The sequence below is a fragment of the Lonchura striata genome, chromosome 10 (genome assembly GCF_046129695.1).
Source record: "Lonchura striata isolate bLonStr1 chromosome 10, bLonStr1.mat, whole genome shotgun sequence".
Lineage (NCBI taxonomy): Eukaryota > Metazoa > Chordata > Aves > Passeriformes > Estrildidae > Lonchura > Lonchura striata.
Window position 1 is genome coordinate 6,351,837 of NC_134612.1, and position 14,285 is coordinate 6,366,121.

Below are 14,285 nucleotides of genomic sequence, written 5' to 3' on the forward strand. Positions count from 1 at the left end.
TTGTTTGGATGTTAAAGAGAGACCTCCACACAGGGAAACAAGCTCAAAAATTCCCTCCAGCTAGCAGGCAGCCACGGGAAGAAGATCCAATCAAGCCCACCATGCTCAACCACAGCTCTTACTCGGGGTTGGACTTGTTCTCCCATCATCCCAAACACCCCAGCATCCAATGACTTCAATTCCACACACACACACAGAGGAAACCTCTCGTGCATCACATCAGCAGAACCTCGATTTTGTTTGCCTTTTAGGATCATATTTAATTCCAGTTATATTTCGGGTGCTGGGGAAAGGGTCCAAGAACAGTTGCTGCCTCATTTCTGTTGCTTATCACCGCTGTTACTTCAAGGAAGAGGAGGGGAGGAGGAAAGAAAGGAAAAAAAAAAACCCAGTCCTTGGAAACTAAATATTTACACACCCACATAAGCTAATCCCAGCAGATCCAAGGGTGGGAAGCCTATTTAAAAAACATCCCTAATTACTTTCCCATTTTAAAGGGAATAATCTGGCCATTAGCTCAAATGCTTTACTTAAGTAATCACTTATTTTTCAAGAGGAATAATCTGCTGGTGTGTGCACAGACAGGACAGGGGACTGAGAAACCATTTTTATACCCTTTCCTCGGGTACAGCTGCTAACAGCCAAGTGCCATGGAGGGGCTGACAGAACTGAGGGGAGTCAGGAACTCAGTGCATGCCACCCTTGGGAGGCCACCCCTGGAATATGGACAGAGCCACCTCATGCCCTGACACCTTGCTGGTCCCTGCAGTGCACCACAAGGAAACTGTTTGGAAAAGGGGGGATTCTCAAGGCAACATGGGAAATGAAAATGGGAACAGACACCAAACACCTCAAAAGGCCATCAGTCCCCTCACAACGATGCTCTGGAAAATGCCCCCATCCCTCCCAGCAGTGCCAGGAGCAGGGAAACACAGTAGGGTGATACTGCAAAACACTGATTTATCAAGAGCATCTTTCAATCCCTTTTTGCTGATGTATTAATAAAACATTCTCTTATCAGAAAATAAAGTGGTTTCTGCTGGAAAAAAAATATCATTAATCCAGACATAGGGAGGTATTGAAGGATTCCCAAAGTCCCCCTGTAGCAGCAAAGGAAAGAGCAGCAATTTGCTAATTGGCTGTTCGAGGAAAGGGCTGGAACCCTGAGGATGGGCAGAAGTTTGATTATAAGACACGCACGGTGGATCATTTAGAAAGATAAAACCACGCTCACTCTGCCGCAGCCAGCTATTAAAAGTGGAGAATGTTATTTCAGGTAATAAAGAGCAGGACCTGAGGACCAGCCTGGGAATTCAAATTTACTACTTGTATCAAATTCATCTGCTGTAAAACTCCACCTAGTTTATAAGTTTCTCACCAACTTCATAAAACATGTTTTATTATTATTGTTTTCTGACTCTCCTGCCTTAATAAAATTCCTCTCCCAGCCTGTGTGGGTGTTGCATTATAAACATTTGCACTTTGATTCATTCAAGACTGCAGAAAGCTTTCAAGGTAACCTATTAGGAATACTTTAAATGGTTCAAAGACATCCCAGTTTCCCCCAAATGCTGCAAAGCTTTAAAGAACAAAATAAAAACGTGCCTCGCTGCAAACCACCTCCAAAAATCTGCTGGGCTGGTGGCTCAGGAGATGGGAGTGGCCTCACAGGCCAGCCCAGAGGGGTCCAGAGTGGGAAAACACAGGAGTTATCAGGGCACAGGTTAAGGTCGGTACCCACCCATCACTTCCCAAGCCCTCTCACCAGGAAACAGGAGGGACTTTTTAATAAAAGAGTCTCTTGGGGGTGATCTGAGTGCATCCCACTAGTAGGAGGCAGCCAGACCACTTTTGGGGATGCTGCTGAGTGGTTCCCACTGGTGGGAGGCAGCTGGACTACTTTCAGGGATGCTGCCAAGTGGTTCCCACTGGTGGGAGGTAGCCAGACCATCTTCCCACAAGTTAAGGATCCGACCATGCAAAAACGAGGATTTCCTCATCCCTGATCAGCCCTGCAAGCGGAACCCAGCGCTGGCACACAAAGCAAGGCTGGAGGGAGCATCCTTCTCAAAGCAGCCCCTTTTCTCCTGCCACAGCCACAGCCCAATGAAGTTAGGGAGCAGCTTTCCATGGCTTTGAGCAGGCTCTGGAGGCAGGCTCTGAGCAGCCTCCCTCCCGTGGGCACGCAGCAGTGCCGCCAGCGCAGCAATAACCCACGCACGGCAGGAGAATAAAAGCAGAGTTTTAGGATACTGAATACAATCAGCTCATGCCCTTACAGCTCCCAGCAGCCACCTCCTCTCCTCCACTGAGTTGGCTGCAGCATCCAGGGGTCGGGGGGACACCGCCAGCCCATGGACAGAGCTCGGGAGGGCTCGACCTGAGCTGGGTCCAAAGAAAAAAGCACTGATGCCTTTAATTCCTGCACAGCTGCTGCTTTTCTCCACTTGACTGAGCAAGAGGGAGGTTACCTGGCACAATGCACACAGCTCAAGGAGCCATACATCCCTCCCCAGGAAACACAGTACAGAACTGATCCTCCTTTATTTCATTACACCAGAAATTACCACTTTACAGTCCATCTCTGGTCACAATAACCTCATTGTATCTGAGTTCACAGCGCCTCTGTTGAGAGCCTGATGGGCTTGAACATCTTAGACCCCCACCAGCAAATTCAGCTCAAGGAGTTGAGCTGAAATTGCACAGGCAGCAAAGGCCAGGAGATTCACCCACTTGTGTGGAGCTTCTGGAGAGCTTCGACCAAACTCCACAAGCTGGGGAAGAGCTCTGTGCTCCAGGTTCACTTGCAGCCAGGTCATGCCCATAATTTCCAGGGCTAAATAAAAACTGCTTTAAAAATAATCACAGTAGAAGAGCAGGGATGGAGTGGCCACGTGGTGAGGGCAAACACACCAGTGGAGCAGCCTCTCCAGCTCTATGGGCACATCATGGGAGGAAAAGGTCCTGAAATAGTCAAAACCATTACAAGAAGCACTTCTGACTATACAATTGTGACAATTTTGTTACTTCCAAACACATTTGTTTCAAATGAAAAGCAAAGCCAGCATCAGAGCACTCCAAGGGCATCCCACTCATGCTCTCTCCCTACATGTCCATCCTGTTCCTTGGGCATTTGGAAATAAGAAACTACAGATTTTTGGTGAAAACACCAAGATCAGCCCCAGACTGCCTCCAGTACATCAGCTGTCTCCCTCTCAGTTTCCCCCATTCAGAGAGCAGGGAATGCCCAGGAGCCCAGAGCAGCCCCCCACAGCTAGCCCCATTCTCCTGCCCTCTGAGGACGGTGTTTCCCTTTTAACTCTTCTGCTGAGTTCCCAGTTTTCCTGGGGAATATGTAATTCACATCCTCTGCCTGTTCTGAGGTGATTTAATGTCTTTTGAGCAAAATGCAATTATCCTCATATCAACAGGGCCCTAGTGAGGATGATAATGAGGCGGCTCCAGCCCCGCGGCTACGGAAGAGGCTGAAGGCCTCGAGTAATCAAAGGCCCGTCCCTGGCCTCTGACTGCTGGAAAAGAAATGAAAAACCTCCATAAAACTTCAAACACGGCTGTTCCCTGCTCCATCCCTGCACCCGGGGTGTGGTTTTAGCAGCAGGAGACGAGTGACCAACACCAGCTCCATCACAGCCAGCTGCATTTTGGGTGTCACCTGCCAGGTCACCCACGGCACACAGAGAGCACGACCTGCTGCTCCAAGCAGGCACAGCAGCCCTGTTTGCCCAGATTTTGGGGCTCAAGGAGAAGCGGTCCCCCTCTGAGCTGAAGGTGACTTGCCCAGGACACACAAATAAAGGCGTCCCCCTGCTCTGCCCTGCAAACAGGAAGAAAATAGAGAAAGGGAGGGAAAGATGTGGACATGCAGGTCTTGGGCTTTGCAGGACTTCAGAGGCTTCCTGGGAGACAGAGCCAGGAGCAGGGGGCATCCAGTGAGTTAAGCTGCCCATCCTCTCATAAAAATAATATATAGTCAAGCAAAGACACCAAAACCCAGCTGTGCTTGGAGAAATCCAAGAAAAATGCTGGTTGGGTTTGAATTATCCAAAGCTTGGCTCCCAGTTGCTGCTGGGATGTGGCACATTGGGTACCAGTGCATTGGAGAGGCAGGTGGGAGGAAAGAAGGGCTTTTGAGGAGAGAGCATCATAAAATCCTTTGAAGTTGTGATGAAACCCCCATCAAGGATGGCAGGAAACAGCCTGGAAGTGAGGATTTCCACAGCCCCTTACCTATTCCCACCCTCCACTTTTACTCACTGCATAACAAATTAAAGCTCCATCAGCTCCAACCACCAGTAACCCTCACTGGATGCCTCCCCAGATAATAAACACTTCCTTCACTAACTAATGAGCACATACCTGAGGCTCTACGGATGCCTAATCACTTGGCCTGGATATTTCAAAATTTTAAATAAATAAATAAAATCCTAGAATTCCAGAATGGTTTGTGTTGGGAGAACCTTAATCTCATTCCAACTCCTTCCTGTGGGCAGGAATAACTTCCACTAGATCTTAGTAATAAGCTAAATAACCTTAATACTGTTAAAAATCACCAAGATTAACATAATACCATTTTTTTTTCCTCCCCCCATCCAGAAAGACCTTGAAAGGACTCATCTTGCTTATTAAGGGGAATGACTGAGAAGAGGAAAAAAGCAAATTAAAATTCATCGATTAACTAAAACCAATCTTAACCCTCACATCCTCCAAACGGCTGCTTGCCATGACCATCCATTGTGACATAAGTGCACAATATGGAAATGTCGACCATGTGATGCTCTGGGACTCCCTTCCTCCCAAGCCAAGACCATCCCTGGTTTCAGTTGGAAGAAGTGGGGCTGAAGGACACTCATCTTCCTTGTCCAGGGCTCAGCACAAGCCCCTTCCCCTTTGAACTGCTGCCTCTGTGATTTTTCACTGCGGGGCTCCCAGCAGGAACTTATTAAAGCCAGACCAAAGCACGTCTTGCTTTAATAGTAATTAGGTCACCCTGGGTTGTGGGCTTAGCAGGCAAAACTATAATTATTTAGAAACATCAAGTTTAAATGCCAAAGAATCTTAATGGAGCTGAGCTAATTAACCAATTTCAACTAAGTAACTGATTAGCTTAAAAAGAAAAAAAAGATAAATCAATGATCATAGACAACAACATTTTCCTTTAACAGCCTTTCTTGCAGCAATCCTCAATTGCACAAACTGAGCCCAACAACCCCTGCTAACCAAATATTATTGTAATTAAATATTCAACAGAAAGCCTCTTCAATTATTCAAAAGACTGATAACACTTGGTTATAAGTGGGGCGGTGGGAGAGGTTTCCAGAAGCAGGGATTGCGTGCACCATCCAGCTCTGGTCGCTGACGCAAACCCACGGCTCGTGGCATCAGCACAGGGCACCTCTCCCATGCCTGGAACCAACCTGGGGCAGACGGATGCTCTCCAGCCCCGACGTGAAAAAACAGACCAGATGGTGCACAGGCTTTCTGGATTCCTGTTATTAGACCAGAAATTTAGGGGACTAATGGCCAGTTTCCAGGTTTCACACCGTTTTCCAATGGTAGCGTTATTCCCCTGACAGAGGGCTGGGATGAAAAGCAGGCCCTGGTGTATCATTATAATTCACTAAGCAGCATTACCATAGGAAATTACAAATTAGCTTTTCAGCAAAGGATACGGACATATTTAGATTAGCCATAGAGAAACTACAGAACCTTCCAGCCCATTCATCAAAGCTCTTGTAGCTCCAACTTTCAGGGAAATGAAACAATAATAAATATTGAGCAGGGAAAGTTAATCTCCCCTGAATGCACTTCAATAATTCAAAAGTTGTGAGAAATAAATAAATAGAGCACAGATCCTTTAGTGCCTACAAAACACGTGTCCTGTTTTTCTCACTATTTCTCATGATGTGACTTGGTGGGAAAATGGATGGTGACCAAAATAAAAGAGCTCCAAAAACTCAGCTGTGGCTGTGAGCAACATTTACAGGGAAGGAGGGAGCCCATCCACACTTGCCACTTATCTGGGAAGCCATGGAGCTGATTTGGGCAAGGGTTTGCTCCCACTGTCCCTAAGGAAAGGAAGGGCTGTGTCTGCAAACACCCTGTGCCCGTTCCCTTCCCTGCACACTCTCAGTCAGCCTCTCAAGCTGCTCGTTTTTGGAATGTCTGTGTGTTTACCCCAAAAAGCTGAACAATGCAATAGCCAGCTCAGAGTCCAGAGGCCACCCAAGGCCCCAGCTCTTTCCTGAGACTACTCTGCCATCACTCCATCCTTTTCCACACCCTTCTGCTCCCACACCAACCTGGGACCCCTGTAAGCAACACTTACTCCAACCTTCTACCATTCCAGCTGGGGAGATGCCTTCCCAAATTGCCACCTAGCCAACATCCAGCCTTAACATTTGCCTTACCCCAGTACTGATGTGTGCATCGACCCTTGAGAGCTCTCTTTGCAGCAGAACAAAGTCAAATTGCAATGCACTTTCAAATCGTAAGGAATATTTGGGGAAAGCATTCCCTCCCATAACCCCAAGTATTTGCCTGGCCTTGCTGTGCCCTTAAATGGCTCCTCACACCAACGCTGTCTGTTTAGAGGGAACAAAGCACCATGGTGCCCTTTGGGCAGCATCACACAGTTTTGGGCTTCCTGCAGGAAGCCCTTTCCATGTGTGCTGAGCTCAGGGTACCCCCAGCTGGGAGAGGTAAAAAAGCCCCTGGAGCTGGTTGGACTCAGCCAGTGCAGTGCACACACCACAGGAGCCTCCTCAGCCTTGCTCTGAGCATCACTTCCACCAGCCTCATCCCACAGCACTCCCACTGCACCAGGACCAGGGTCTCTGAGACTTTGCTGATCTGATTTGCTGAGCATAGAGTCACCCATTGCCCAAGATACCATTTCCCCCTTTTCATCAAATCTGAGCACTTATTTTCCTTACCCATCTCTGCTAGAAACATCAATTACTCAGCACCATAGCCTGGATCCAGATCCAGACAAACATATTTGACCTCTTTCATCATCCAACATCCGTATTTTCTTCCAATTTCTAAGACCAATGGAAGGGTTTTATTCCCTCCTGTTGTGTCAGGGGCTGCACCCAACATGGATGAGAGGACACCTAGCAAACCCTCTGGCAGCTCATGCCACAGCAGTCAGGGCCGCTTAACACACGGGAGAACATGCAGCACTCCAATATCCAAAAAGAATAGGAAAACACAGACCTCACTTCTCCATGAGCAGGGATACCAGGAATTAGTCAAAAAAAAAAAAAAAGAAAAAGCAGCATAAGCATCTGCAATGTCAAGCCCCTTTTCCATGACTTGACAAAACACTTTCCCTTCAGGCTGACAAAATCTGGGCTCACTCATCATCCCAAGAATAAGGGTTTTCCCCTTAGGGCTTTCTTTTTTCCCTCAGTTAGTCTGAGCAAAGAAAGCAAAAAGAGTAAATGGACAGCTGAATAGTAGCACTTGCAAATTCCCATGAAGGTTACCGTTTGCACTTGCAAATTCTCTTCTGAAGACTTATTTCTAGCTTCTCCTTGAGAAGGGCTCAGCTCGGGGTGGAGCAGCTGGGCCAGAGGTGGGAGCCCAAGGGGTGCTGGTGCTCGGGGAAGCGCCCAGGCTGCTCGGCACAGGCACCGCTCCGGCGCCTGGTGGAAGCGCAGGAAGCCCAAAGGATGCCTGCAACAGATGTGTGCATCCCGAGCCAACAGGGAGGAGAGCAGGGCAGGCACGGAGCACGAGCCAGGGACTCGCTCTCCAGTCAAACCCCATCCCTACTCTCCTCCCAGGCAGCAGTTCTGAAGCCAGTGGATAAGCAGGGGAAGAAAACTAAGCCGGGTCCACCAGCCCCAAGCAGAGCTTTCTACCTCCCTCCTGTGCTCTGCTTATCGTGATGCTGCAAGCACAGAGAGAAAAAACTGGGTTTTAAAAGAGCAGGCACGAGGGAGGGAGATGCTGGAGAGGCGAGCAGGTTAGGCAGATGAAACAGAGTACGCAGAAGAGCTGCACCGAATGGTCATCAGCCCCATATGACCTACCAACAGCCCCAACCTGAGTTAAAACATGTAACGTCAGTCCATTACCACCCTCTCTGTATGCTAAATGGATTATATTTGGTTCAGCTAACACGAGAGAGAGCACGCGAGCGGCTCCTGAGTGATTGCAGGGTGTGGGAGAGACAGAGTATTTGGTGCTGTCATCTTCTCACATCCTTCTTCCTCTTTGCAAGCCACAAAAAAAAAAATCATAAATTACTACAAACGTCCAGGTGTCCAGCAGAAAAGGGTCAGCTAAGCCACAGGATTTAGCAAAAAGTCAAGGAACCATAAAAAAAGTCAGATAAGTTACTCTATTACATCCAGGTTCGCGTGCCACAGGCAATGAGTTAGCAAGGTTTTATGGAGAATAACGAGAGTGGTTTGGAGGCAGCCTGTGCCCTGACTCCAGCTGTATCCTCCTCCCACTCCAGCCAGGTCCAGACCCCCAGATGCCTCCCCCACCATCACAGGCAAAAGAATTTTTGTCTCGTTGGCTGATTTGGGATGCAGGAAGCCATCCCTGGCTCAGCTGCCTCTGCAGCTCAGGGCAGAGCAGGGCACCAGCCGTGGCTTTGCCATGATTTCAGAGAGTGCTGCCGGCTAATCCAGCCTCGCCAATGCTCCAGGGGAAAAGCCAGACCCCAGGGCAGGGCAGGTCCCAGGAGATGCTCCGAAAACCATGTTTCAATCTAGCAAATTCAATCTCTGTATCAAGAGATCCAGTAAGATTTAAATAAACCCCATTAAAAGGCATTTTCTTTACATGACCACATCTTTAGACTCTCGCCTTAACTCCAAATCAGATTTGATTGCTCTACCTTCAGAAATTCCCCATCCAACATTTTCCCTGAAATCTGAGACCTCTCCTAGGATACTACTTTACTATCCAAGCAACTTCCTCAGCAGAGTAGAAATATCACCATTCCTCGACAGGTTTGGTCCTGGGCAGGGACACTGACTCTACCAGTGCTCCCGGGGAGAGCCCGGGGAACACTGGGGGTGACACCCAGGAGTGGCCTCAGACCAGGAGGGAGCCGAAGTCTCCCATCCAGCCGCAATTCCAGCAGCGCCTCAAGCCGCTGCCGCTGCCACGGCACAGCTAACAGGTCTCGCCTCTTCACGGGCGGCTTGGCCACCGAGCAAACGCGCGCTCGCTGCACCGCGCTCCGGCATGGCACCAGCACTCCCACCTCCAGGTATTCCTACAGAGATGGCATCAGGCAAGCCCCAGAAATACGGAAAGCAAACACGTGTGCCAGCCAAAAGCCAGCAGGAAGGGGGATGCTGCATCGAGCGGGCCTCCCCGCCACGATCCCGCAGCCGCGCTTCCGAGCAGAGAGGAACTACGGCCAAGCCCCACCGGAGCAGCATTCCAGCTCCTCAACCAGCTGCCCGCGCTGAGCCGGAGTCTCCTGCCATCAGCTTCCAGTTCAGCCACAGCCATGCCCACATTCAAACCCCCCGAGGAGGGCCAGCCCCACGCCGGCCGGCAGTGGTTTGAGAGCCTGAGCATCATCTCCCCACCCGCGCCTCTCGCTGCTCACAACCGAGGGGCTGCACCACGTCCCCTGCTCGCAGCCACCGCTCCGGCGCTGGGCAACCCTGCCACGAGCTGCTGCTGCACCAGCAAAAAAGGTGGCCGTGGCAAAATAAAGAGACAAAATAATCGAAGCAATACTTCAAGAACCGTGCCGGGCACGGAGCAGCGACACAGCACCAAGGCTGGGGCGGGCTGGCTGTCCCACCAGGCCACCGCCCGGAGCCTGGGTCTTGGCTGCAGGCACCTTCCTGCTGCCCAGCAAATCCCACGACCAAGAGGGAGACGGGGAAAAGATCCCAGCCCACTGGCACGCACTGTGCTGAGAGGACGAGCACGCACCTGCTCCGTGGCTCCATGGCCGGGCAAAGCGTCCCCCGGCTCAGTTCACCCCCAGAAACGGAGACCACCTGCCCACGGCTCCTGGCGCATCCATCCTCCGCCGGGGCTGCGAGGAGGAGGGTTGGCAGAGGCGGCTCGGCGCACCGCCACGGCCCACCGAGGCAGCTCCACCGCGGCCCCGGGCAGCAGAGCAGACCCAGACGGGCTCCGGAGACGGCCCCACCGCGGCCCCGGGGACCAGAAGGGACCTCGGAGGTGACCCCACCGCGGCACCCGGCAGGGCTCCGCAGGAAAGGGGAGGCGAGCCCCACGCGGATGCGGACGGGTTTCCTCCTCCATCCCCGGCCCCCCCTCCCGAGGGCACGGGCTGCCAGCACCGCCCGCGGGCCGGGTAACCCGGGCTGTCACCAGAGGCCGGGGCCACGGGGCCAGATCTAGCCCAGTACCGGTGCCTTCCAGCGGGGGAGTCGCTCCCTGCCTGCTCCCCAGCTGCAGACGCCACGGGCGGCGCACAGACCCTCGGCTCAGCATCCCACCCGCTCCCGGTAGTCCCGGTCGCCGCTCACCTTCCACGGCAGCCGCGGCGGCGGCCAGGCAGAGCAGCACCACCAGATCCGCAGCCATCGCCTCCTCGGGCCCCGCAGGCGTCAGCCCCTACCGGCGGGCGGCCGTGAGCGGGCATGGGGGGTGCGTCCGCGGGCCGGGTGGCTCCGGGGCAGGGCGGGCCGGGCCGCGGACGGGACGGGCCGGTGGCAGTGCCGGTGCCGCTGCCCGCCCGCCCGGGTCACATCGCCGCCGCGAGTGGCGCGCGCGGCCACGCCGCCGCCGGCCCCCGCCGCCGCCCGGCCCCGCCCCCGCCGCCGCCCCGCCAATCCCCGCGCCCGCCCGGCCCCGCCCCCGCCACCGCCCCGCCAATCCCCGCGCCGCGCCCCGCCTCGGCCACGCCCCCACCATCCGCGAGCGCCCGTGCGAAGGGGCACGGCGCCCCCTGGCGGCCAAAGGACGCCCCCCCTCACCGTGTCTCCCCTCAGCGGGACCCGCGACGGGGCGGACGCGGCCCGCAGCGCCGGGACACGGGCAGGGGCGGGCGGGGACACGGCGGCGGGGACGTGCCGGCGGGATCACAGTGCCGCAATCCCGCTCCCCTCTTTCACCCACAAAAGGAATCTGGAGCGAACCGTCGCCCCACAGACGTGGCCCCGCTGCCCAGCCGCCCTCAGCGGGGCCGCTCCTCTCAGGCTCAGCCACTGCGGCCGCAGGGGTCGGGCACAACGCGGGCCCCCTCAGCCTCCTGCCTTCTCCACCGCCCTCACCCCTCGCTGGGCATCGCTCCGGGCGCCGCGGCCACATGGGCAGCCGGGAGCGGCGGCGTGGCTCGGGGGACACCGCGATGCTCAGCAGCAGCCCCGCCACTGCCAGCCCGGGGCCGTGCCCTGGTACCCAGCCAGGAGCGATCTGCATCCACAGCCTCCAAAGGGAACCATCCAGAAGGACCCTCGCGCGGTCCCGCTCACCCCACGCAGCGCCCCGGTCAGCCTTGGCAGGGCTCAGCAGCCCCCGCTGCCCACCCGACAGCCGAGCGGACCGCGGCCCTCCTCGGCGGGGATCCCAGCGCTGGGGAAAACAGCGCGGGCACGCCGGGCAGCACGGGCTCATTCGGTCACGGCCGCACACCTGCCGCCACGGAAGGACCAGAAACCCTGCAGAGACACCGAACGCTGCAAAATCGTCAGCTTTTCAGGGAAAGAGCGTGCAAAAAACAGTCAGAGGTGCCACGGGAACAAGAGTTTTCCTTTTGCGGTTGTGCAAAATATATTTGCAAGCGGCTCCTATTCAGCTGAGCAAATAACAGAAAAAATTGCCAAGAACCTTCTGGCTAAGTTTTAAGGAAATTTGCTTTCATCTTGACAACCCTTCTTCATTTCCTTCCCATGAATATCTCAGCAATCCAGTTTACTCACTCAGAGGATCACAGAAAGAAAACTGTGAAGTAAATGTCAGTATTATTTGCATCTTTATCCAGTCTGCCATAAAAGCAACACCATGTTATTTATCTGATCTAGCACAACTCAGTAACAGCTCAAGTGTAGAATATTCATGATGTGCAAAGCAAAAAAATGTTAATCGTTTGAGAATACAAGAGGCAAAGAGCTGAGCCTGTGAGTTACCCAGAGAAGTGCCTCATTCTGGGGAGGGGGGGTTTCCTCCCAAATAATAGCTAACAACTGAAAACCTTGCATTCAGAAACTAACATTTGACCAAAAAAAGCCTGACAATTTCTGTAGGGTAAAAAAAAGAATAACACATCAATATTCTTCTGATTTCTTTTCAGCTGGCCAAAGAGTTGGCTGCGCTGGGTGAAAGCCAGCTGTGTTTGTTCAAAATGTTTTCTGTTCTGTCAGCCTTGCTCCAAGTCTCCTAACAGCAAGGCTTTGCTTCTCCTGGAGGACACATCTCCAAAAAAGCTGTGTACCATCTGGGGGTGGGAGTGGGAAGGTGGCAGCATCCTGTCACAGGGCCACTCTTCCTTGCACACCATTGGATTGTCACCACCTGCCCCAGAGACAATGCCCACCAGCATCCCCTTGGAGGGCACATCAAGGGCATTAAAGCCTGATGGATTTTTGGGCACATTTCGCTCTATTTTCCTCTGTGAGCCAGCCATGTGCGGGAGGCAAACACCCCATAGAAGGCAAAACCACCCTCTGGGCTACCAGCAACCTCCAGTTCTGCCCATCAGGCCCCTGTGAGGGAAGGACATGGGGCACAGACCTGCTCAGAGCATGAGCAGCCCCACAGAGGGAGGGCTTTGCGTGGTGCTGTGCCCAGGGTGCACGGCTGGTCCCTCCGTGCTCACAGCCCGCAGCACATTGCGATGGCAGCAGTCGGCTGCCAGAATTAGCTCTGTCTTAATTAACAGCTTTGCCTTTGTTCTCAGATGCTGCTTCAGGAGATGCCAAGGCCTTTGTGGAGGATGAAGATCTGGGATCCCAGTGAAAGGAAGCATCAAGATTTGTCATATAGCATGGCACAGATCTCCTTCTCAAAAAACCCTCAGAGCCACCTTTGAGAGCAGAAGGGTCACAGCCTGCACCAGTCCCCGTTCGTCCCCACCACGCTGGCTGTGACAGGACCAGCTGAAGCACAAACATGAATCCCACTAGGCCATCCTGGTGCATCTGGTGGCAGCAGCGAGCCCACACTCTGGGAGCCTGACATCTCCTGTGACAGTAGGTGGGGGGTGACCAAGGCTCCTGCCCTGCACCAGAGCTACCACCCAGCTCAGACTGGGAGCTCACTGGGATGGTGCCCTTGGTGGCAGGAGAATCCTATGAGCCACTCACTAACGTAGGAGTGGCTCAGAGCAGGATAAAGGTCAAACAAACCTCCCCTGCATCAGCCTCACAGAGCAGCAGAGCTGGCAGAGGATGCTGAGCCTCCCCAGCCAGGACAAGCACAGAGCTAAAGCAGCCGTGACACTCCCGGTTTATTTTCCAAGCCGAGGCCAGGCCTGCAGGGAGGGCAGGAAGCTTTTCACACAGCGCAGGAGCACTGCTCCTGCATCCCTAATCCTGCCAAGGCAGCACAGGCTGCTCCCAGCAGATTGCATGTGCATTAATTGTAGAGGAAAAGCCTGCACCTACAGCATCCTCCTAAAAGCCAAAGCCTGAGGAGCTGGTAAATCCTCTCCCTGATAAGAGAGGCAGGTCCCTTCAATATTCCAGCATTCCAGACTTGTCTGTTGTGTACCATGTAACAAGAGCCAGGTAAGACAGGTAACAAGGGCAATGCTGGCAAGCAGCATCCAGCCCCTGCAACACCTCCTGCGCAGTTGAACCCCTTCCTGCAAGTCCAAATAAATGTAATATGATGTAATAACATTAATTAGCAGCATTAAACGTTCAGTGTATTCAAGGCACAACTCAGCCACTTGGCACAGTGCAACCCAAACTGCTTACTGTTCTCCCAGGGGAAATAACTTCAGGGAGACTTCTGGGCTTAAATACCATCAGGAAGCTGAAGGGAAAGAGGGAGGGAGAGAAGTTATTGTCCTCTCCAGGCATTCACAGAAAATTCAGGTGTCTTATCAGAGCAGAAGAAGCTGTAGGAAGGACAACTCCTTTGTCATGTGAACAATTTGAGGACTAAATTGAAGTGAGACATGAAGAAAAAGTAGGTGAGATGAAGGTTAATTTGGAAACCAGAGTGAGAACAGAGGGAGTGGGGTATGGAAGAGTCTATTAATTCCCTGGGCAAGAGATGCAGCCTGAGCCAGGCCATGGAGTAACTCCTCACACAGTATGGAAAGATAAATTGCAGGTTCTACTGGTGGAATATTCTGTTTATTA

At 52.9% G+C, this 14,285-nt stretch overlaps 1 protein-coding gene across 1 annotated transcript in view; it reads right to left on the minus strand.

Annotated features, from left to right (window-relative positions):
- LOC110474083 (ephrin type-B receptor 1) overlaps positions 1-10,607 on the minus strand; it is a 77,183-nt gene extending 66,576 nt beyond the window's left edge. The window contains exon 1 of the mRNA XM_021537200.3: positions 10,503-10,607. Within this exon, the coding sequence (XP_021392875.2) occupies positions 10,503-10,560 (58 nt within the window). The 5' untranslated portion in view covers positions 10,561-10,607. The remainder of the gene's footprint in view (positions 1-10,502) is intronic.
- Between the last annotated feature and the right edge of the window lie 3,678 nt (positions 10,608-14,285).